Source organism: Thunnus thynnus, chromosome 16, assembly GCF_963924715.1.
Source record: "Thunnus thynnus chromosome 16, fThuThy2.1, whole genome shotgun sequence".
NCBI classification, from domain to species: domain Eukaryota; kingdom Metazoa; phylum Chordata; class Actinopteri; order Scombriformes; family Scombridae; genus Thunnus; species Thunnus thynnus.
In genome coordinates, this window is record NC_089532.1 from 17,127,970 (window position 1) to 17,153,508 (window position 25,539).

The 25,539-nt window shown below is 41.6% G+C and overlaps 1 protein-coding gene across 1 annotated transcript in view; it reads right to left on the bottom strand.

Moving 5' to 3' along the window:
* Nucleotides 1–24,724, bottom strand: part of itpk1b (inositol-tetrakisphosphate 1-kinase b) — a 28,930-nt gene extending 4,206 nt beyond the window's left edge. Inside the window, exons 1-8 of the mRNA XM_067613267.1 lie at nucleotides 24,487–24,724; nucleotides 23,855–24,005; nucleotides 19,714–19,738; nucleotides 11,183–11,308; nucleotides 7,229–7,346; nucleotides 1,596–1,694; nucleotides 1,280–1,320; nucleotides 802–967 (exon numbers count right to left, since the gene is read on the bottom strand). Of these exons, the coding sequence (XP_067469368.1) occupies nucleotides 802–967; nucleotides 1,280–1,320; nucleotides 1,596–1,694; nucleotides 7,229–7,346; nucleotides 11,183–11,308; nucleotides 19,714–19,738; nucleotides 23,855–23,949 (670 nt within the window). The 5' untranslated portion in view covers nucleotides 23,950–24,005; nucleotides 24,487–24,724. The remainder of the gene's footprint in view (nucleotides 1–801; nucleotides 968–1,279; nucleotides 1,321–1,595; nucleotides 1,695–7,228; nucleotides 7,347–11,182; nucleotides 11,309–19,713; nucleotides 19,739–23,854; nucleotides 24,006–24,486) is intronic.
* Nucleotides 24,725–25,539: the final 815 nt, after the last annotated feature.

Below are 25,539 nucleotides of genomic sequence, written 5' to 3' on the forward strand. Positions count from 1 at the left end.
CATCACTGTCCAAATAAATATGCCCCCTCGGCTCGTAGAGGGGTCGCGGTGATGAAGTGCGAGGCAGATGGAGTCCTTCATTCCCAGAACCAAACACCAGTGTAACTCTGAAGCATTTATTCATGTCTGAGAACAGACCCTGTCTCACACCTTTATTTTTAAGTTCTATCCTTACACAAACACTAACCCCTACCTACCTTTTTATCTTCATAGCTACTCCCTCCACTTACTGGATACAAAACACGACGCATAGCTTCGGGCTGTGGAGCACAATGATTTGAACGCTGCTGTTGTGCTGCTTTATGTGTTTGATGAGGGCCGTGCTTTTCTGTCGTACCACTCGGCATTCCAGGCTCAAAGCAACTGTTCTCTCTCTCGCTCTCTCTCTTTGCGCTGCTAGACAAAGCAGACTACTACACCACTGGTCAAACTGCTTTGCATGGGGGCCTCGGCTGTATCATATGCAAATATCGGTGGTGTAATTTGTATCGGGAACCCTGTATTCAAAGCTGCATCATGGGTAAGGCTTCTGACACGTTTATGGTGAAATACGCCGCTCCTCCTGTTTATTTTCAACATGTTGGACAGCATGTACTGGCAAGGCAAAACTCAATTACACTCTACTGCACCCCTTTTAAAAGGGCAAATAGGTTCAATCACAGGGACTGTAAACCTGTTTTATGAGGTCTTTTATTGAGTAATTTAGGAGAAGCCTTGCAACTTGTACAGTCTGGCTGGTGTGGACTTCCCCGCCTGTCTCTCTCTCCACCTGCCTGCCTGTCTGTCTGTCTGTGTCCTCACCTGCCGGTCCAGCAGGGAAGTTCTTGAGGGAAGGTCTCTCCACTACAGTGTAGGAATCTCCTACCACAAACACCTTGTACAGCACTGCGTTGTGGTTGATGAAGCTCTGGATCACACAAGGAGGCTTCACGTCCTTCAGGTCCTCTTCACTGAAGATAATGGCCATCTGCGGACAGGAGGACGTGCTGTTAATGCCGCTTATAAGCTTCAAAGTAACAGCCGCTTTCAGATAAAAGTCGAGTTAAAACCTAACTTAATTCAGTGCTGCGAGTGTGGAAGAATGAAGACTGTTTGGCTAGAATGACTTCACCGACTGAGTATTGATTTCAGTTGACACACAGAGATACAGGACATGAGGTACAGCGCCTTATCTGATTTTGCTGTTTGGACTCAACTTAAATGACAATCCTGTGACAGGACAAGTGTTACTGCTTGCACAAAGCAAACTGTAGGCGGGGTGACCTCTGTGGCCTCTTACCTCGTGGGAGTTGGTTCCATGAGCCACCCGTGTTTTACAAACTGTGGAAGAAATAACGGTGAGGACAAACAGGTAGAGAATTTAGCAAGTTAACCCAGCAGTAATGACACAACAGCAGAGGACAAAACTTCTCCCAGTGAGGCCTTTTCTTATACTGTGACACAGAAATGTAGCATCGACCATTAAGTGGTTGAAAACTGAAATATCGGATTTTACACACCAACGTTTCATAGTACAATTAGTGTTTAACAGTGCAATGTGAGTCTAAACGACCTGCAACCTACAACTCTGCATTATCTAGAAGACTGAGACTTACTGAAGGGGAATGTGAGTCCGTGCTTCTTGATCTGCTCCAGCACATCTGGGCTGCACTCTGTGTTCAGGACCATGAATGGAGGAGAGCAAATCCTCTCATCTAATAAAAAGAGAAGTAAAAGAACGAAGAGGGGATTGGTAGGGTTAGAAAATATTTCAAGAGGTCTTGTTAAAGTTCAGTTAAAAAATGGAAAAATGTCCATCACCATTTTCCAGAATCCGAGTTGACGTCTTCAAATTGCTAGTTTAGTTCAACCAACAGTCCAAAACCTGAAGATATTTAATTTATTTTGATATGAAACAGAAAATCACTGTTCATACACAAACCTTAAAGCAATTTTTCATCAATTTACATGATTTACTATATTTGTGAACACAATAATGGCCACAACCTGTAGTTGATGTCCATGTAAAAAGCACATTTTCTGATTTGTTACACTTATTACTTATAATAAATCTGCTTTTGGAATAACACTTACACTCGTTGATTGTCAATTCTTTCGGTCTAGTGAACAGCTTTAGTGGATGGTGATTTATGTTTCTGGATCAACTGTCCAAGATAGTTAGAGTAACATGTACAACTTTTTTTAGTCTCTCTCCAGAAATAGCAGCACTTGAATCTATTCTTTCCATTATCATTTATACCCTACGTAGAAAAAAATGACAGGCAGCACATCTTACTGTAGTCTGAGCAAACATTTTCAAGACCTTGGCTTGACATGGGAGAGCGGATGAGTCTCTCTCAAACACACAGACACACCTTATTTAACGTGATTTGGCTAAATAGTTATATTTATATTCCATCCCTGTGACTGGTTTAGACAACAAACACAACAGAAGCCATCTGAGGCCCAGGGGGATGAAAGACAAATGGTCCAAATTATTAAAGCAGAAAGCTGCCAGGCCCTTCTGCTCCTCCCAAACAAGCACACACAAGCACCCACACACAGGAAAATGCTGAAATACAGGAAGACACACAATCTCACGAGGAACCACAGACAACTCAAACCAGCTGAGGACATTACAGAGTCATCAGACAGATCACTTGACTGACTAGCTTGATTGACAGCTCACTGGTTGCCCAGAGCTCAATAAATCAGGTGCAATTACACAAAGTAAACTATGCCGTAACTTGATTAAACATAATTGAGGCCAGCACAAACATTCAGCCTCTGTCTCACCTATCCCCGCCATGTTTTTACATCATCATCGTGTTTGTTTACATCATCTTTATTGCATCACATCCTGAAGGGTTTAGGCTGGTCAGGCAGTTTCCGATAAGACTGAAAATAACAAACATCCTGTGGCTCCGTCATACTTAACGATATCAGTGCTCAGGATGCATCAATATTAATGCCCTGGCTTCTGTAATTTCCCCTCCACAGTAGGTACATGGGGGTGATAAGGCAGCTGGTTGGAGATATCGCCGCAGGAAATCAGCGAGGGGGCCAAACCGAGAGCTGGCAAATTGCTAATGACACAAAACAATAGAAACACGCCGGTCTTTGTGCGCTTGTGGGCCTCAGCGGTGGCAGGGCTCTCTCTCCCGCTAGTGCTGAGGTCAGGAGAATCTCATTTGCCTACATTAACTCCAGTGCTGAGTGTTGAACTCTGGAGGTACGCTGGGCCCCTAAATACTCACAATAACTTCTGGAAAAAAAAAAAACGCCGACATAAAGGCTGAAACATGAGTTAAAAAAGAAATTTTCAAAGGCCCAGAAGTTATCACAGGTTCTAGGAAAGTCTGCCAAACAGGCTGCTACTGCGTGGGGTGATAAGGCAGCACATACAGGAGTCCTCTGTTACTGTAATGGGGCATGGAAAATGAAAGGAACCAGTAAAATTCGCCAGCCAAAACAAATTTCTCCCTTTTTTTTTTCCAGTTGCGTGACTGACATACACAGAATACTCCTATTCTCTCTCACAGTCAGTGAAATACTTGTTCTGTGCTCTATAACCTTCCCATGTGCAGCTGGGCCCATTCCAGTGCTGGCTCCGCAAACCAGTCAGTTTTGGGAGCAGGAAGCTTGCAGGGTTACCCATCATTCATCCATGTGTTGGCTACAACCACGCTCGTCATACTGATGTTATTTTACCAGGACGGGAATAGCAGCAAAATGTCTTTCAGAAAAACAATCTGGAGGGGGGAAAATATGTCCATTACATCACTCAGTTCCCAAAGAGATATGGGTTGAAATTTTGTCAAACAAAAACCAACAAAAGACCCAAACCTTGTCAAACGAAAGACATTTTCAAGCTCCGATTTAAGGATTTATAATAAAGAAACCGGGGGGAAATGGTGGATAAGAGCGTGTGGCCGAGTTTGTATTAGCGTGCATGCTTGGCTCTGCAGGACTTTGACGCTTTTAGGGATAAGAGGGGTGGGAGGGAGGGGAGGATCAATCTCTGGCTCTGTCTAAACACTGCATGCTCGCAGCAGACCCAGCGGAGCCGAGGACGACGTTTACGGGCCTCTGCGATGAGATCCTTTTTAAATGTCATTATCCAGTTACATTTGCTTTTTTTGGGTTTCTCCTCTTCTTTTATCTCATCAGGACATCCGCTACATTTCCTCATGTGTCCGCTCTGTTACATCATATTCTTGAGCCCAAATAAATAAACCCCAAACTTATACGTTTACTGTAGCAACGACTGGCCCGAGCGCCTTGACGTGCCTGAGAATGTACGCAGGAGAAATTCCTCAACAGGCCTGTTATAACACCTAATATTCAGGTCAGATCTTCCTTCTGGTTTGAGGTATTAGGTGCAGAGAACGACGGAGAGAGCCAAGTTACATTAAGCTTCATAAAGTGTGGAGCTGTTTACGCGGAGGACTGGACTCCTGTTGCTATTTAGAGCTTGTTTCCTAGAAACCCCAGCATCCTCTCACTGCTCTGCGTCCCTCTGAGGCAAAGCAGCAGGATTTTCAATATTTTAAATTGAACTCCAAACACGGCTATGCCCTGAGAGCAACGCAATACTCACTGTCTCGCTCTAAGAGGCTTACCCTCCTATTACAATCATTTATGTTGAAAAAGCAAAATTAGATTGTTCTCTCACAAAAAAGGTAAATCCTACACTCTTTTGATGAAATGTTCATCTAATGATTGTGACAAAGCGCAGTCGTACGGGTCATCCCGACAGACGGGCTGCTGCTGCTTTGCTCATATGACTTAGACGAGTGTCTGTGGTCTTAAATTGTCTCACACTGTTTGTCTTTCTCATGCTGCAACTATGATTAAATATTGATCTGTTGCATAAACGGGACACTGTCTCAACAGGATTAATGCTAGTACAGGCACCTCAGGACTGTCTGGTTATACAAATGAACCCGGAGAGGTTTCCGTTTGATCCAGAGGAATTCACTTGCATTAGGAAAAAATTCTTTCATCCTGAGCTGGAGAAGAATAAGCTCAAGACATTAAGAGAGGCTTTCGTTTTATAGAAGCGTTGACTTGACGACGGTTTCTGTCTATAAAACACAGTCCAAGATATCGAAACTTATGTATACACAGGAACCAGTAGATTCCACTAAGTAACATAAACAGATACCTTGCTCTGGCTTGCATTGGAAACACAAAACCAAGTTGGACAACAGAGCAGCGCCAAAGTTCCAATAAGCACAACTATGAATCAGTGACACACATCTATTAGTGTTAGTGTGGCCCTTGTCTGGCTGTTTCCTATGAAACATGACTTAAAGCTGAGCTCATTCTTGTATTTGTATCATTTAAACAATTCAGAGAAGAGCAGCTAAATGCACTGTGACTGAGACCATTTAACATTGAGAGACCACTTGAGTGATAAAATAAGGTTCCCTTTTACAGAGAAAGCACAAGCGCACCTCAAGTGCTTCCTCCTATTGAGTACTATTCTGAGGAGACTGCGAAGCATGGCAGGCTCTCTATGGCCTTTTAGTACTGGGTTGCCTTGGCAGCTGGAGCTGATCCAGGACTCCATGGTCTCTGCTGATAAGGAGGAGGAAGTGGCTGTGCCTATGAAAGCAAGGTGGACTTTCCACACTCTCACACCATCCTCTATTTTACTCTTAACCTCAGTCACTCTCATTTTGCTGACATAAGAAAGTAGATTTAACCTTGGTCAGATGCTGTTTTTTTCAACAGTCGCTCTGGTGTTGTGTAGGATTATAATGGCTTATTCTCCATGTTTGTATCTGAAACAACCATAATTGTCAGGGATGTTTGGTATGCAGGCCTAAGTGTGAGCAGAGAGCACCACTTGCATTAATGGACTGGTGTGAAAAAAAAAAAAAAAATCTTCTATAAATGCAGCAAGGCAGCCATCTTCCCCTTCCTCTGATTCAGCTTATAGTCTTTGTTACATAACAGCCATCGTGTCTGTTTGGATAAAAAAAGACATCTTCTTTGTGGTTCTATTTTAAGAAACCACTGACACTACCGACATGCTAAAATGCTTCTGATCTGTTGCTTTGACACCAGACAGCCGCGCCGCACACACTCATGGACGCTTGGGTGAAGTAATATTTTTAAAGGTTTATGCTCCTTGCCATGTATGGGGGTAAAGGAAATGTGGATGACTCACAGGTGTGTTTACAGCATGTGTGTGTGTGTGTGTGTGTGTGTGTGTGGGTGTGGGTAGGGAATGTGCTCCTGTCGTCACTGCATTTCTTTGCCTCCAGCTCAAAGACACGGCCCGCTGATCAGTTTATGGGTTCAGCGACAGGGGGAAGGTGTCGCTGGACCGACTCAAAAGGCGAGATCTGCATCATTTGTGAGAAACCCCTCGCAGAGCAGAGTTCAAAACGGGTTCAGGCAGAGCGGGAAATGAAGAGCAGCTTTTTGTCGTGTGAAGGGGAGGAGAGGAATTATGATATCAGCCTCGCGCTCCACCGGCAAAAATTAAACATCTGCTCGGAAGCGTCGAGTAACATATTTCAAGCGAGAGGTGTCGGTGCCGTCATATGTTACCCACGTGTCCCTTCTGGAAGTGGAGAGGAAAGACAGAGATCCTGCAGTTACCACAACGTTGTCCTCTTAATAATATCAGACACGTTAAGTATGTTAGAAGGCAAAGTCTATAGAATCAACAGTTCCTTTATCATTTTTTACTACTTCTGCTTTCTAGTATAGAGGAACAGAGACATTAATGTTGCAATTTGGACCCATGAGACTGCATTTAAGGTGTTCACGGGTCTTTGTTCCTTATATCTGACGTGGACTCAGGCTGACTCCCGATTGTATCAAGTTTGATCAGGTTAGGTTTTGAGTATGTGTCATTACGCCAAATAGTGGGCCATAATCATCACAGGAGATTTGACAAAATGACTCCAACTCTGGTCTCATTTACTAGCTTTTTCCGGGGCTTCCAACCATATCAGACAGTCTGTGCCAGAGGCTTGAATGACTTTTAAATTGTGGAATATCATGCTGCTGCCAGATGTTTTATCTCTTTGTTTGAGTCAACAGCAATTTGGATCAGATTAGGTCTCATAAAAAAAAAGAATAAAATAAAAAATAAATAAATAAAAGTATAAAATTGTGCTCGTTGGGCTCAGGTGAATTTTCCACTGAACCCGCTCCGACCTCTACTATGTAAGGAGTGTATGTTAAACAAGGAGGTCAAAGTCTAACCATCTCATCAGAAACATCTTACCTTGCATACAGCTCTCTATCCTGTGGATGAGCTGGTAGGATTTGCAGCGGTCCAGCAGAGTTCGGATGGCTGGAAGGGGGTCCAGGACGATGGTCTCAGGGTGGGCATCAATGTAGTCCTGAAACACATACATGCATTTTAATAATTTTGTTGAAATTACAAACATTACAAAACCAAAACATAAAAAGTGAATATTGCCCCATTACGATATGAAACCACATCCTCAAAGTGCGAGCGGAGGCGCCTCCACCAAATGTGACGACTGCTAATGATTAACACGAGTTCTTAAAACTTGTATTGCATCTACTACTTCAACAGTGACGGTGACATTAACAGCTGGAGTGTTTGTGGTACAAGGTTAAATATAAAAAGCCAAACCACAGTTTATGAGGCAGTCCACCACATCTGCCTTGACACATGACACACACTAAAACATACACATACAGAATGTTAAAACAAATATATTGGAGTAGGCAAACTGCAAATACAAACACTGAGTTGAAGGGTCAACATGCCTCACTCTGTGTGTATGTGTGTGAGCTAGAGAGAGCATGAGACGTATGCCAGCGGGTCTATGTAGGTTACATCACTACATCTCTGCACGCCCGGCTGTTAGGTCAGCATGAGGTTTGCCGTTTTACATAACTGCACTCCCTTCTCTTCTCTTGTCAGCTCTCCTCTGGCTCTGTCCCTACACCACCTCCTCTCCACTTTGCAGCTCTCTGTGCTCTCCACATTTCCATCTCTGCTCTGTGGATTTCTCTGCCAACCTTTCCTTCCAAGCAATTTTTACTGACTCACAAACGCTGTCAGGTGGAGCCGGCTGGCCTGTACATTACGCAAACAGGCTGCCTCCTCCCATCACAGCCCTTTAAAAAAAAAAAAAAAAAAATACCACAGTTCCACTGTCATACACGTTTGCATGAAATTAAACACACACTGCAATGTCAGACACTGAACACACACGTACAATGGAAAAAAATGCCCGCTGCGAACAGACTCTTGTACACGCACACACGCATAGTGACGCACACCACACGTAAACAAATGCCTCTGCCTTGACATGGAGGACCCATCTGTAGGATTTGTCTGGATCCAATGCTGATCAAAGCCAGTGGAGCTATTATGTAAGTCAAACATGCTGCCGCCCCAAAAATAAATCCAAACTAATCTTCCAGGAGTTTAGAGAAATACTCTGCTGATAAGGACTGTCACTTGCTGATTTGTGCATCTCAGGAGAAGAAATACGTTTAAATACAGACGAGAGGGGGAGTTGTGACGGAGAGGAACACTGGCTAGCAGGTGCTAGAGAGGAGAGAGCCAAACGTATGTCTGTGTGGGTGTAAGAGAGTGGGTGTAAAGGCTGCAAATTTTCTTCTTCTTTTGTTTTTTTGGGGGGTGCAGATCTATTTCCAGAGGGAAAAAAAAACTGTTCAAAATCATAGAAAATATGGTCAGGAGAGGATCTAATCTGTGCCAGTGTCTGTGATGCTACTGGCATCAAACCTGAAGTGGCAAATCATTTTTAGCACTTACATTAACCACAGCCAGATGGGTGTGATTTGCCACATCAGCTTCAATCACATAAGCTGTCAATCACAGAGAAGCACATGAGACTTAAAGTATGTTTGTAGCAAACTGAATTGTTTATAAATATCAATATCTGTTTAGGATTTAGATTTTTGCTTTCCAAATGTAAAAATACTGGTATATGTCTTCACTGCCATTTTATACATTTTAATTTTTAGGTGCCAAAAATGCTAATAATGATGCAAAATAATTCAGCTCTTTCAATCACAGCTTCTTACAGGTACACAGATATCACTTCACTCATAATCCTGAACCCTGGAGGAAAACTGTGAAAATATGTTTGTCCCTGGTCTGCTGTGCACCTCATGCCACTGAATCACCAGAGCACATCCCAGCCAGACATTTTGTTTTAAATAAAGAGCTATTTTAGAGAGGAAGGCTTCTTCGTTCCACCACACAAAAGGTTATTTATGATCACAGCTGTGTGATTTTCTAAATGTGCACGCACTTTTATTTCCAACGGAAATGTAATCATAGATGACAGTTGTGTTCAGGTAAAGAGCCAAAACGACAGAGGTACAAAACAGGGCTGAACCACAAAGCTGAGCTCTTGATTTATCAGCTAATACTTCATTCAACCCTAATCTATAGTCACCAGCTTTGAGTAGTGACTAAATAAATGACGATGCTGAACGATATTGAAACTACTGCCCCTCCCAGAGTCGTTTTACAATTATGTATAACAGAAAAGAGCTGATACTCACATTTAAGAGGCAGGAAATTGTTGGCGATTAATTTTCTGTTGATCGACTAATCGTTTCACTAACATCTTGTATTAGGCGAGCCTGTAGTGTCAGTGTAACGGTAGAGTTTTACATCAAATGATGCTGGAGATTCACTGAACACAGTTTTTTTTTGGACACAGCTAAGAAGCCCTGTTGCTGTCCGTGCATAGAGACTAAGTTAAAAACCAACGACCGCTGTTAAAGGTCAAATAATTTGAGATGAAGGCTATAAATGACTACCGGAGAGTGACAGGCTATGATATTTAAGGTGCAGTATCTATAATTTGGTGATTTTTCTTGGGTTACACAGTGATTTACAAAAAAGAAGGTGCGTGCATTCGTTTCAAAAACACCATAAAAGTCTGCAAACGCAATGCCAATATTGACTATGTTCAGCCATTTCATTTGCTCCACACTGACATCCTGTTTGTTCTTCTTAATTGAGCAGTCAGGAACATGTTGACAGAATCGCATGACGCTGATCACGATCACAGCTCCTCTGGGTTGTTAACAGACAGAGAGGGAGAGAGCGAGAGACGGCACGGGAGCTGGTGGAATAAAATTAATTTTCACACCATCTACAGCACTGTCAGATTAATGAAGGAGACGTTTCTCACTTCAGGAAGAACAGGAAAAAAACCCCTTAAAGAACAATGAATGACAGAATTCAGTTTTCATAAGTCACCACATATTGGTATGAATCCAAATACAGCCATTAATGTCCTTTATGTTGCTTCAGCTGAGATGAGGCACTTCCAGCTCCTCCTGGGGGATCCCAAAGCTTTCCCAGGCTAGAAAAGATATGTTGTCCCTTCAGCGTGTTCTGGGTCTGCCCTAGGGTCTCCTACCAGCTGGACGTTCCTGGAACACCTCCAGAGGGACGCGTCCATGAGGCATCCTAAATAGGTGCCCAAACCATCTCAGATGGCTCCTTTCCATGCGAAGGAGCAGCAGCTCTACTCCGAGCTTCTCTTGGATGTCCGAGCTTCTAACTCTATCTCTAAAGGCTGAGCCCAGACACTCATTTTGAGGAAACTCATTTCGGCCACTTGTATCCGCGATCTCATTCTTTCAGTCACTACCCTAAGCTCGTGACCATATGTGAGGGCTGGGATGTAGACCGACTGGTAAATTGAGAGCTTTGCCTTCTGGCTCAGCTCTTTCTTCACCCCAACAGTCCGGTGCAACACCCTTATTACTGCTGATGCTGCACTGATCCGCCTGTCAACCTCACCCTCCATCTTACCCTCACTTGTGAACAAGACCCTGAGATACTTGAACTCCTCCACTTGGGGCAGCAACTCACTCCCAACCCAGATGGAGCAGTCCACCTTTTTTGTATGTTAAATGTTTTAGTAAGTTGACCTTTGAGTTGAGATTATTTGTCATTTTAAAAGTTTGAGCATGGAAGTTCATGTCTCACTTTTGGAACATTATGTGTGACAAAGCATGTGACAAATCTAAAAATGCTCTCGAATACACAGTCATATGTGTATTGAAACTGACTAATAGTATTATTCATACATTTACAAAATTATGTGCACAACCTCCAGGCTTTTCATTTCCACTTTCCCAGATCTCTGTTCTTGTATACATGAATATACAGATGATGCAAGGGGAAGATGAGACGGATGCATACCTGTACTCTTTGCACCAGCAGCACAGCCTGGGAGTCGTTCTGGTCAGCTTCCAGGATGAGGTCAGTCAGTTTGTGGATGATGACGTCCAGCGGACCCTGCTCTTCCAGAGGCTGGCTGAGGTCCAACTATGGAGAGAAGAACATCCTTCGGTCAGAGGTTGACTTTTATTGCTAACTGCTTTGAAAAACACCGCATTGATTCATCATTGTTATATGACAGTACATACACTCAATATAACTTTTATTATTCCTTATTCAAGCGGTGATATTTGTGTAATTCATTACCGGTTCAATTTCATAATAGTGCTTTAGCTGTCGTGGTTGTCTCTTTTGTCTTCAGCAGAAAAGGGGGAGAAGAGTGAGCCAACAGTATACTCCACTAAATTGACATCAGCATGTTCTCACAGGCTTTTGACCCAAAAAAAAAAATCAATTCAATCACCACTGTTTGTTCAGGCCTCGAGTCAGAACTTGTCAAAATTTTGCCACAGTCTTGTTCACTGCCCAAATTGCACTGCAGCTGGTCAACAACGTCATATGTATTTTTTTTTTTTTTAACCAAAGTAACCTTTGGGCGAATTGTTTCTGTTTTACCTACTGTTTATTCACAAAACACTCATCTTATTTGCACATTGAGAAAATAGAAGAGGGAAGTGTATCATGTGTATTGAGCTGCTTCATTATAAACATATATGTGCACTAGTGCACCGACCAGGCACTCTAAACAGGACTTAGTGATAATAACTGACGGTATGATTGATGGTATAATGAATATCTGAGCCAGAATCATGACTGCACCTGCCCATGTTATTGAAAACCACTAGTGTCATATACAGCAGGGGAAAAAGTCTACAGTAAAATACAGAATTTACAAACATTTAATGCATTTCATTTTGCACTGAAACTAATTATATCAAGTTATTTCCTTTTTATTGCTTTTTCAATGTCATGCATTGCTTTGTGAACAGAATGGATGTAAGCGTATTAAGAAAGGGTTTGGGGAATTTATCAACATGACGTTGTTCTCATTACTCATACATCTAATCTCATGATAGAAAAAAGTATTCTGGCCATCCCACAGGGACCAATAATTCTCTCTAATTTTCTGTCTTTTTAGTTGCCATAAAAATGGTATGAAGACTGGTTCTAAATCATTTTCCTCCTTTTCCATTTGTTGATGGCCAGACGTCCAGTTGCAGTGAGCATATTCGACAGCCTTTGAGAAACTGGCAAATTAGCATTCGTTTGAAGTCTACTGCAGCCGAAAGACAGACTGCACTGGCCGAGTGCTTCACAAGTCGTCAAACCAGCTCACCGAGTATAATCGGACTTATGTGGGTCACACCAAGCACACACACACACACACACACATACACACATACACACCCAGCAACATTACAAGAGATAGAAGAGAGATGCAAGGTTTTAGCAGCCAATGACAAACACTGTGCTGGATGAATATGTTAAGTCCAAATCACAAGAGGCCTCTACTCTGGCTGCATGTATCCAGTCTGTTGTAACAAAAAGGACAGAGTCAAGTAGAGTTTGCGTGTGTGAGAGAAAATTAAAGTTAGAAAATGCAAGGGTGTTAGGAGCTGTGACTGCTTTATTCGTCGATACACAACAAAAGGCCTTCTGAAGTTGAGAGGCAGAGTTGTGTGAAAGAAGGACAGAAAGGCATAGAGCCGGATAAAGTGACCTTCAATATAAAGCTCAAAGAAAAGAGAAGGGTGAAAGAGGAGTGAAAAGTATACTTTGAGACAAACAAATAATCAGAGCACTCTGGCTAGACCTTGGGCTATGTATTTTCTAACAGCAGTAACACAACTGTTGCAATCTTGATTTATTTTATTATACTGAAGTCAATGTGACAAATTGTTTTAAAGCAAATTATGACTCCTCGAATGTTTAAAATAAAAACATGGGATCCTAAGAGACAAATGAAACCAGAGCAAACACATCAAGATTGCACTGAAAAGACCATGTCGAAACAGCAAACTGTGTTGGTTACGTAAGACAGCCGTACACAAACTCATTAGCTACCCAGCATATGCACATCACCTGATCCTTACAGACAAGGGACAATTCAGCAACACCTGCGCAAATAAACCAGACACAGGCAGGAGCCCACTGTCCTTTGTGCTGTCCAGAGAGTGCATTAACTGAGAGCGAATACACCTTAGTCACACGGGTGTAGATCAATGTAAGAACTGTAAAACTGTTCAGAGTTTCAGTTGGTTCAGGGTTGGCCGCAGTCAGAGCCAACATAACCCGGTTAATGATTGGGAGAGGTGTGATGGATAGATGACTGATTAGTGTACCCTTGGTCCTGCCCTGAAAAGTCAATTCCATCGACTTGTAAATCTGTAAAATATCAGTAGATTTAGATATCATGCTCTTTTGTGCAGGTTTCACCATAGAGAACAAAATATCTCATTGTAGTTCAAATCCTTCTCAATTCAAATAACACTCAGTTTCGACAGTCTGGCATCAAATATATGCTTTATTCGACGTTGAGCAAGCACAACCTATTCTACACATTGTACGGTGTGTGGACAGTATACCAACACTGCCTGCAGTGTTCTGTTCAAGTTGTATTATCTTAGGAGCTCGTTGTGCTACATCAACACAGCATTTCTCCCTCTGCCCATCTTAACGTGAAGAATCTCATTCTCCTCCAAGCTCCATTCCTCCTGCCTGTAGAAACATGCCTTACAACTCACATGCAACGTGCCAATACGTACTGCAAAAATATATACAAGAAAATGAGACTGAGGTGATATTTATCGTTTTTTTTAATGCATATCATGATATAATACATTTTCTGGAAACCCGGTTAAGAAATTAAAATCAGCTAATCTAGAAAAATACCCAATAATTCAAAGTATTTTACCACATTGATGTAAATTCATGTTCAAGACCGTTTTAATAGTATTGTAGTTTAAATAGTTTTTGCAACATTGCCCATGATGGCCTTAAACACCAGAAATGTTAAAGGGATAGCTGCAAAATGCAAGTGCAAAATCTTTCTGCCAAAAAGATAATTTAGCAATTTGTCAGGTTTTGTGCAGCTCCCTCTGGAGCCACAAAAGATTTTATACAATCTTTTTTTTCATAGCAGTAGTACTCCCCAAGACCTGTAAACACACTTTGATATGTAACATTTGTGGATTTCCCCTTTACTTAGAAGTCAATGCTAGAAAACAGTGGCTGATGCAGAATTTACAGTATATACTGGAAGATCTTGATAAAACTGTTTTAGGAGGTGATAGACTACACTACAGTGAAAACATCAACCAGTACGATTGCATAAACCAGAAAAATAAAACCCAGGTTTAAAAACAAAATGTGGGGGTTTTGGTGACTCACTGTATCTGCAGTCCAGCAGCTTTCTCAAGAATCATGTGTGGTCGAGAGACACGTAGACAGAGGTGTAAGCATATGGCAGATTACATAAAACACACAAACATGCTGTCATGACCTTAATAGCGCTGTGTTGGTAAGTCAACACCCATAAAATCTGTTGTCACCTGTGGATAAACCATTGCTGGGTCTATGACACTAGCTGCTGTGAGCAGCAGTGGTGACAGGGCCTCAGCAGCGGCGCTGAGGTACAGCAGGTTGGTAAAAAACTGAAGTGGTTGCTTTGTTTTCTGTCTAGCTAGCAGTGTCAGTGTGACAAGGCTGGGTGGAAGGGAATTTGTCTGTAGTCCACTGAAGCCACAGCTTTTAATCTCTGGCTTACACAACACAGAGGGCCCGTCCACAGCCTGGCCCCTCCACAAAAACAGGACTCTACACCGTGGGGATCAACACCCACTGGCAAAGACACATCGCAGGGAATGAAGCTCTCCTCTCCTCGTGCGTACACTGAATGACCCTGCTTTAGAGCTCATCTAAAAAACTCAGCAGTTAAGTCAGTGATGTCCTGCTAAATGCTAAAAGCAGAAATGTCAGCTGACGTCTGTGCAGATCCCTCTGGGACTGAATGCTAGGAGTCGGCTATGGAAGTGATGGACAGCATAGAAAACACGCTGGGTCTTAGGGTGAGAGGGTAGGTCAGGGCCAATATATTTTAAGCTTTGATGTAGCTCCGCAGTGGGGCCAGGCTATACTCCGGGGAAATATAAGAACGCCAATGTCAAGCAAACACAGGGGACAGAGCTCACATGAGAGCTCACTGTTCAACATAAATTGTGTACAAGTACAAAACAACGAAAACTGAACAAAAACTGTGCAAAGCATTGTCTCCTTTAGATGTCTCTTTCTAGTTACCCTCAGCTGGATATAATCTCACTTGGCTTTCACTTTGTTCTCATGCTAGCCCACAGAGAGAGAGAGAGAGAGAGAGAGAGAGAGAGAGAGAGAGAGAGAGAGAGAGAGAGAGAGAGAGAGAGAGAGAGAGAGAGAGAGAGAGAGAGAGAGAGAGAGAGAGAGAGAGAGAGAGAGAGAGAGAGAGAGAGAGAGAGAGAGAGAGAGAGAGAGAGAGAGAGAGAGAGAGCGACAGAGAGAGAGAGAGAGACTGTGCACAGACAGACATGTGATGAATGATTTATTTCATATGCAATGTGGCACTCGACACCCTAGTGTAAGAGAGCATATGTGTCTGAGACAAACAGTGGCTGCTGGCCACACCTCACATGAAGTATAAGAATAAACATGAGAAGGGATCAACATGAAGGTGATTCTCCAGCCAAAATAACATGGAGGGTCAAACTGGGAGCTCATTAGGCTAATGGTCGTCTCCTCAGCATCCCTGGACTCCACAGAAAAGAGACTTTTCTCATTGCTGACTATGTTGTGCAGTAAAAGAACTGGCTTGTGAGGCATCTGCCTTTCAGGTTTTTATCATAACTGCACTTTTGTCAAGGATAATATTGGATTAGTCACGTTTAATGTGCATGACTAAAGTGACTCAGCTTAAAAGCTTTTACGTGGGATGGAAAAGAATAGCTTCAGGTGTCTTTTAAACGGAAAGGAGAGGTAGGGAGTTTTCTCTTCTCCACCAGGCTTAAAGTGGATAGTTTGGGTAGTAATGGAAAAGGAGACTCTGTAGGTTATCTTGGTTAAAACGATGAACATCTCATTTATCATCATCATCATCTACAACCTGTCCGAGAACTGTCAAAAACTCTGCCACACACAGGTGACATTTGATTATATCATGACTGGATTTAAATCAGTCATTTCAAGTGGAGATTAGTCAAATTAATAAAAGGAAAATGAACTTTTTTTGTTGTAAAAACCTCACTGATGAATTCCTCTGTGGATCTCTAACCAACGGCTCCTTCTTAGCTTATGCTTCTACATGTTAATACCCAATAATGGCCACCAAGCAGCTGTCTTTGGAACATGGTGCACTGGTAGACCAATAAATACCTTCTAAAGACAATCTCTTGTTTGTCAGCCTCCACAAAATTCAATATGTGGGTGAGATACATTAGCATGCCGGATATTAACTTTAAATTCCTAAGCACTTACCATATAATAAAAACTGTAACTCAATAACTTTCCTTGGACAGCACACTCAAACGATGGCCATTTGCTGTGATGGGTTCTCTCTCCGAGAGCGAATATGGGCTCGAATGGCTTTCTCAAGGCCGAGCCTGGTGAGTTAATCTCATCAGCTCTGTGATATAGACGGGCTAATGTCTCTCATGAGGTCGGAGCTAAGGGGTCAGTATTGATGAGTTGGTGCAAAATCGCTTGGAAAAAAGAGAGGAAGGATGGGAGGATGAAAAGTGGAGCCATGGTGAGCGTGACAATGACTTACTTAAAAAGGAGTTGGAGTGGAAAGCTGCTAGAGACTGAAGGAGATATATACAGTAAAAATCAAACAAAGAACCCTCTGTTCCTTTTCAGTTCTGTCATTCCTGATGGGTATATGCTAATGGTTTTCCCACACAAGAACTGGAAATTTAAAATTAACTCCCTGGGGCCTCCAGATTTAGCAAAGATCTGTTCACACAGGGTGACGTCATAACCACTGACAACGTCTGGAGGATCCAACCTCTTGTGGAAAATAACACACTAGGTGGACTTGTGGTTTGAATCATCTATACATCATTTCAACTGAATTTACAATCTTTGATTTAGTAGATTGTAGGGCTGCAAGTAACATTTTCATTATTGATCAATCTGTCAATTTTTTGATTTATCTATGAATCAGTTGGTCTATAAATTATGAAATAGTAAAAACTACCCATCTGAATATCATGGAAAACCCAATGATGCCTTTAGACAGTCCAAAGCCAACAAATATTGAGTTCAGTATAATATAAGTAAGCAAATTCTCTCATTTGAAGAGCTAAAACCAGAGAATGTGTTTACTGTGTATGGATTTTGCTTAAAAATGACTTAAAACACTTAATCAACGACCAAAATAGTTGCAGATTAATTTTCTGTTGATTGACTATTTGTTTCTGCTCTGGTAGACTGCTGTTGTTGCAACAAATCTGTAGTTTTGACACAAAAGATTAATGAATTAAAGTATTTATGCTGTAAACAACATGAGCTAATAGTTTATTCTGACAGAAATAGGCTAGCATCAATTCATCCTTGAATTTTCAAGGTTGAGTTGTTACAACCAGGGTCGGTTAGTCTGTCAGACCACAGGGACACGGTTCAGTGAATAAACTGATTGTATATTCTACTCTAGCCTTCTAGCGAGGGTTAAATGGACTTAATATCCACATAACAGCAACACTTTCACCTACCTTCTAAGAAAAAAACAACAACATACAAATTTATGACTATCTGCATCAAATATAACTTTCTAAAGTTGCAAAAATAGTGCTAAACAAGTTACAGGGCTAAATGTTTTCCTTGTAATACACCAACATTAAATGTACTTTTTCCAAAACCTCAACTATCTCTCTTCATCACTCTTATCTCCCTGTTTCTGCCACATGACTCTTCTTCGTTAATAGTTATTTAATTACTTTGTTTATTTATTGTCTCAATGGACATTTTGTCTTAAGCTTCTTAAAAGTTGGTCTTAAATTACAGGAAAACATTACAGGATTGTGGGCCTACAATCATACAGGAGAAACTACTTTTTATATCAAGGCTTCAAAGACATAATCCAGCTTTTTAAAAAAAACTGCACAGTCTTAGGGAAAGTCTAAGGATCACTGAGCTGAGAATTCACTAGTTGAATAGGGGAAGACAGCTTTGTACACAGACTTGTGTAACAAGGCCAAAGCATTACAATGGCTGCCATTATCTTCACTTGTGATGCGGCCATGACTGTATAGGCAGTGACTGGCATTGGGTGCATCTTGGGCAGCCGAATCACCGGCGTGAACTCAAAAACACCTCTGGGTGTCTGTGTAAACTGAGCTCTCTCAATCTGCAGAGACAGTACAGCTAAAAATATAGAGAGTTTATGCTGATTTGTAGAAAGAGGAAAAACTCAGTGGACAACAGGTAGTGCTGGAAAGACAGAAAAGGGAAATGCTTGAGGAGGGGTGCGGGGATATGGAGGGCTGTTCAAGTCCCTGGGTGCCCCTAGCTGAAGAATCTGTGAGGATCTGCTGTCTCCCAGGAGGGGCTGAAAGCACAGTGGGAAACAAAGCCTGCTTACTTTGGGACTATTCCCAGGACAAGGCTCTTACTGGGTGTGCTATCGTCAGCACAGTGAAAGGAAAAAAAATAACCTCAAAGCATAGGAAAAAAAAAGAGAGAAAAGAAACCCCCCAAGAAGACAAGAGACAGCATTAAAAAGGAAAACAGAGCGACTGAGAGGAAAGTCTAAATAATTTCCTCCTCAATAGCAGAGAGCACTTTAACTGACGAGTACTTTTCAGCACTGAGCTCCCAGGACTTAGGAACAACTGTTACTATGCTACTGTATGTGCTGTGTGTACTTCATGTGGTGTAATGTGCAATATCCATTAATGACAGCATCCTTTACTTCCCTGGGGCCTGTATTTACCTGAACATAACTCAGCACCCATCCTCTACTAGAGCTGAGTAATTACTACACAGGCTATTATTTCTTTTAACACAGAGTACCTTTTAGTCACTGTAATTATCATCATCTGGTCAAATTAATAAAAAAAAAAACTGTAGCTGCTCACATTTATGCAATTTTATTTTTGAGCCACACACTCACACAGAGTGAGGAGCCCCAAGCGGATTCTTCTGATGTAGGACAGAGTTAACAGAGGTGACGTCAGGTGTTGAAATATCGTGCAGGGATGAGTTGCATCACAGCTTAACAATGAACATGGCCTGCTCTGGTAGACAATGATTTGTGATGCTTACAGACTGAGAATAACACTAGAGTCTCTGAAGGAACTACATCAGACATGTAGGAGAGAACAAACTCGCGGCAGTGTGCTGTTAAAAAAAAAAAAAAAATCTGTGAAAAATGTAAGTGTAGTGGATGATCTGGTTTCAGCTCTGCCTCAATGCTTCGAAATACAACAGACTCTCAACCAGGATCTAAACGTACATTTGCAAAACCAGACAATAAATGACTGTTATAAGGATTAAAAAGTACCCGATAAAAGATGTCGTCAACTTACCTGAACAACTTCTATCCCTCTTTTCCTGAAAAACAAAAAGACAAAAGTAACAGTCAATAACTATCAAAAAAAAAACAGGAAAAGATTTAAATGAACTGAAAGACTATAAAAGCAAAGAATCCAACATGAAGCCAAGTAATGAAAAAAACATATGTTACAACCATGTATTACTAAAAAATACACCTTTTTAAATTACAGTTTACTATTATTTACTTTCCTGTTGTGAAATATAAAACTATGTAAAACATGTTTTTGCATTAGTTGTCCTCAGTGGATTTCTTTCCATTATAACGTAAAGGTTCCTTTTAGTTTTTATGTAAATGCATGTCAAAATACTTCCTCTCCATAAGAGGAATTAAACTGAAACTCACAAAGCTCTTTAGCGATTTGACTATATTGACAGTAAGAGACATGGAGAGAAGAGATCTGACCCACTAGATGTCAAAAACAATTTGAAAAATGAACCTAAATAAATTTGACAGCAAAGTAGGATCATTGTGACCGAAACACCAAATCCCCATCCCGGAGCTGGAGAATATTATACTTTTCAGAAACAGCACAGACTAGTCTTTGGATCAAAATCAGTTGCTTGGCAACCAGCAGACCCCCCTATAAGACTGGAGTTCTCGGTGGAGGTGACTATCACAACACAACTGTTCACATGAGGAACCACGTGGACAATACGCAACAGTATTTAAGCAACTGACCCTTTGTGCAAACATTTGAATGTGAAATAACTTTCATTTTTGGGTTTTCTTCTCCATTTGAAGTTTGTTTTTCTAGAAATGAGTCATAGGGAATGCCCCGACATTTTTAAACCCGTCATCTCATAGGGAATCATCAGATTTATGCGAATGCCACTCCCCCGCTGAGACAAAAAATGACAACAACAGGGTGTACAAGAAAGGGCATTTGCACAATTCTGGTGGGGCAAGCTTGTGAAGTATCTCCTTTTTCTTAATTGTGTCACAAATTAACTGAGGGAATCCAGCAAAAAAAATAACTAGAAAAACCTGAACAATCAAAACAACATATCCCCTGGTTGTAGGGAATTAACAGTGAAATATACATATAAAAAAAAACCCAAAACAGTCTAACACCACCAACTCAGCCCGCCCGGACCAGTTGTTTTTGAAGTTACAGTCCCATGGTAACAGCAGCGCAGCCATTCAACGCTTCACAACAATGTGGATATTTAATACTGCAGCTGGCGCGTTTCATGCGATGTGAATGGGGCCTTCAGTTTCGTCCCGTCTCAGATATGGAGATCGTGTGCTCTCTTATATTGTTACAAGGCCAGCGCGGTGAAAAGGATGAAGGAGAAGCTCCATTAGAGAGTAACAGGCCAGGGACACAACTTTTTCCAACAGGTGTCACACACACACACAAGAACACGGAGGTGTGATGGAAAAAAACAAGACTCTCTTTATTAAACCACTTCATACTAGCAGAGGGTATCATGTGTCCATTAACTCTAACTCAAACGTTTGGTATTTATGACACACCAGAGAAATGACTGCTGCATGACAGTATGTACACACCAGTTACAAAGATTACAAGTGGGTATTTGTGATAGTGTTGACATGTGGAACAAGCACAGTGAGTAAGATATCGGGGGGAGGGAGGGGGGGTTAACATTTGTTTTAGGAGTGATTTACAATCAGTAAAAGTTAGTGTGATGAATACCACTGTAGTTACAGGCGGAGACAGATAAACCAGCCCAACCAGGTTTAGCGGATTTACATGTTTGTTCTGTTTATTTGTTGAAATTCTTTCATGTCAGTTCTTTACATGTTAATAGATTTTAAAGTGACACTCGCCACAGGTTTTAAATAATCTCAGTCACTGATGGAATGAATAAATCATTATTACGTCCAATGATAGTAAGTAGAAAGAAAAGCTTACAGTGGATGTAGCTTAGCATAATCTCATCAGAGTCAGACGTGTGGTGTCTTAGAGTGCAGTGGCCTTCCCTTGACAGGACTTAGTGACAATATTTTCATATTATCCGATGTTGCTCAGGCTGGCTGCTCTCAAGGGCGCTGCATTTTGCCAAAATAGATTTACGAGAGCCAGTAGGAAGTCTCTAAATTGTTGCACAAACTTACAGGACAGGGACAAGCCCAAATGGCTCTAAAGCATCACTGAGCGTCGCCTCTGACCAGCAGGATTCTCCTCAAGTCCAGCTGTACGAGACAGGGTAGAAGCACTCACAATGTCAGCTGTGTGCCACATGATGAGATGGGAACAAACCTGGTCAGTTACTATTTGGGGTGTAACCCTGGCACATTTTGGTGAGGGGAAACATTTTGTTTTTCTTGCATAATACAGCCCCGACAAGTCAAAAAGCTGTGCCTTTTCAATCTGTTAAGTAAAATCAGGGTGCACGAAAGGAAATTCAAAGACTGTGTTAACGCCAAAGACTGACAGGCCTCCTAGAAAGAGAAATGTCTTTAAAAAACAGATGATGGTTATATCTGAAAACCAAGCATATGAGGGTTATTTTAGTTCCATCTTTTCCTTCCTCTTGAAGATGACTTTTGTTTTCTAATAAGCTATATGACAAGGGAAACATGTCAAGAAAAGGAGAACTAGTCGATGAGTCCGAGTGACTGCCTGGGGAAAAGCCATCACATGGTCAAGTAAAATGTGGAAAAAACCGCACATTAACTTTGAAGCTTTTTTGCATTTACATGTGATGGTGTTTGTTGTCCTTGTATAAAAGGCGATTAACTTGTGATTGACTTGATCTTCTGTCACAAACACCACCCTTGACCCCCACCCTTCTTATTAAACAGCCCTCAGTCCGGCTCTTGAGGAAGGGGGGGTGGGCAGGACGTGGGATAGGGCATGCAGAGGGTGTTGCTTGGAGATTTATGAAGAGATTAAAAATGTTTTGTGGATTAAAGTGTGGTAATCTGCGCTGGCTCAATCAGGTCGCGCCTTTGTGAGGCAACAACCCTCTCTGAAAGGTGAAAATCCTGCAAAGCAATCGCCTGCTACAATCCACACTGACAACATACCTGACCTGCCGGGGCACATTCTTGTAAAAATCAAACGACTGAAGACTATGAAATGTTGTTGTGCGCCGCTGTCATTTTAACATCTGTATTTTCAGATTAACTGCAGCCATCACACAGCACAGGCTGCTATGTTCTGTGACTGCTGTCACATCTTGGGGCCCTTTTCCAATCTGATATATAAGGAGAGTTCACTTATCCCACAGTCACGTCTGCTGAGGAAATCCATGCCCTACTTTACAACAACTTATATAACCTTTTACTCTGCTGAAGATGGATAAGCTATGCACAACACTCACATAGCTGCCCCTCTCAAGCGTGGAGAAACGGGGGCAAAAAAAACAACTGGTAATATACACCCTTGAACAAGTTGATATTATGACCATCAATGTAGACAGATATGTCTGCTCTTTGTAGATAACTAAAGGGTTTCGCAACTAGTGACATGACGCCAAGAATGGTGTCTGTGATATCACACCATTGCAATAACACTCAATATACATGAGATACTTCAGCATTCAAAGGTTAACTTAAGCAATAAGGGCACACACACCTGCTTCATTAGTCTCACTGCTTCCAGACCTTTAAAAGCAACAAAATATATATAACACCTGTTAATGCTGCTTGTGCACCTTGGGCCACTAGCAAAAGTCCTAACTACACACACTCATCTGACTGTCTTCTGGCTCTGAGCACCATGTCTCAACAAGCACGGACTCAAGACATAACAAACACAACCTTCGACACCATTCACCAACAAAGAGTTTGACTTTTACTTGTACCCCAGGGACGTTCATACATACTGTTTTAAGAAAATCCCCTTTGCAATACAGCAGGGAGGAGAGAGGCTGAGCAGCTGCAGGGCCTTATCAACTTCTAGTGTGACCTCGACACATGAGCGGGGAGCGACAGTGATGCTGCAAGTGTCAAAGAGAAAGTTGACATAAAAACTGCATAAGGGCTATTTCCTGTAAGAGGATGTAATCAAGCCTCTGTGATTAGTCATTAAGAGAGAGTACACCAACACACCTCACTGCGACATAAATTGTTGAAGATGTAGGCCCTGGTTTGAGAATGTGTGTCAAGCTGAAATCACTTGAATTTGTGTTACAGCCACATACCTGCACAAATCAGCAAACGCCTGAAAATTGAGCTTCTTCATCTTCTTCTCGCTGAGCCAGTAGCCGACTCTCCGGCCTTTCAGGAAGGTCTGCATCTCTGCTGTGCTCCTGTTCCTTCTCTGGACGTAAATGAAGTGTCTGGAGGCTCGACCTGGGCAGGGATAAACAGGAGAAAAAAAAAACCTCCATATAGTCTTCACAACAGCCTTAGCAGGGTAATGAGGGGGAGAAGATTCAACTTCACGACTCGGTTTGTGATACTAGTCTGCCTCCTGGAGCTCAATTGGTCCTCATGGCTGACATTACAGGGTTTTCAAACGTAATATTACAGTGAATGTGGTTCAGCATCAGCAAACCACACGCACTGACCCCGTTAAACTAACCTCACTTGCTAACGTTAGCTGGCTAATAGTGACAATCTGCAAAGCTAACCGATGGCATGCGATTAGGAAACGTAAGCTAGCTTTGCTAACAAGGTTGACCAACGTTAAATGGCTGAATAGATTCATGCCACCCCCAGCAAAATATCTAATAAGTTAACTAACGGTGGCTTACCTTAAAAAAACAGATGAATCAACTGACTTAACTACGACTAAAGCTGGCAACGAGAGGCTGTGTGGGAGCTAACTAACCTGGTAGTTTTTTAGCACAGTTCCCTCCTGAATTTTTGTCCTCTTCAGAAACTAGCTCGGGTAGTTTCCCATTCTCGGTCCGCCCAGGTGGAGGAAGAAGTTTTCTTCAAACAGGGTGACAGATGACAGGCACAGCTGGACTCACGGTGAGATGTTCCTGGTGTATTTCTTCTCCCTCAGTCTCTGAGCTCAACTGGCTGCACACACCCAGGATCCAGGAGCCTGATGCTGCATTCATGAACTGCTCGGAAAATACCACTTCCAAGAGAGCAACACTGACAAACGGAAGCCGGCAATAAACTTTTCGTTCACCATAAAGCAAATCAATACTAAATCATTCATTGGATTTTATTACTTGCACAATCACATATTCATGACTCTAAGTTTTCCAAGCATAACCCATCTTTTTAATTTTTGAAAACAACACATTACAACAATCCTTTATTCTAAAAATAGGAAAGCTATTAAAACCATACGTTTATGCACTCCGTATAACGTTTTGTGAGCTGATTTATGATTTCTGTCTGTGTTTTGGTCCCCTGGCTTTATCTGTTTATGTTTTTTGTATATGTTTACCAAGCTGTTTGTTAATAATAAAATAAATAACTAAAAAATAAATAAACTTTTTGTTCAGACTTGTAGATTTTCTCAGGAACAGAGTTTGTTTGGCATTGATCCGTGCTGCTCATCTCCCTTTATTGAAGTTTTAAAATGTGCGCATCTGTTAGACAAAGTGAATGTGAAAATTTATTGAGTGCACAATCAAAATCCTTCCTATGCAGTTAATTATTTACATTCTGTTAATATTGTTTGAGGTGTGTGTTTGTCCTGTGGAGGAAAGGAAACAGTTTGTTTAGCTTTTGCATACCTGGACAGGATCCAGTCAGTGATGCTTTGATTTATTTCACAGTCTGTCTAGATTTTAAAGTGCTGCTGTGCTTTCATTCATTTCGTTTAGATTAATCTGCTGATTATTTTCTCGATTAATTGTTTTGCCTGTAAAATATGAGAAAAAACAATCACAACTTCTTCAGCTCTCATGTTTTGTTTTTA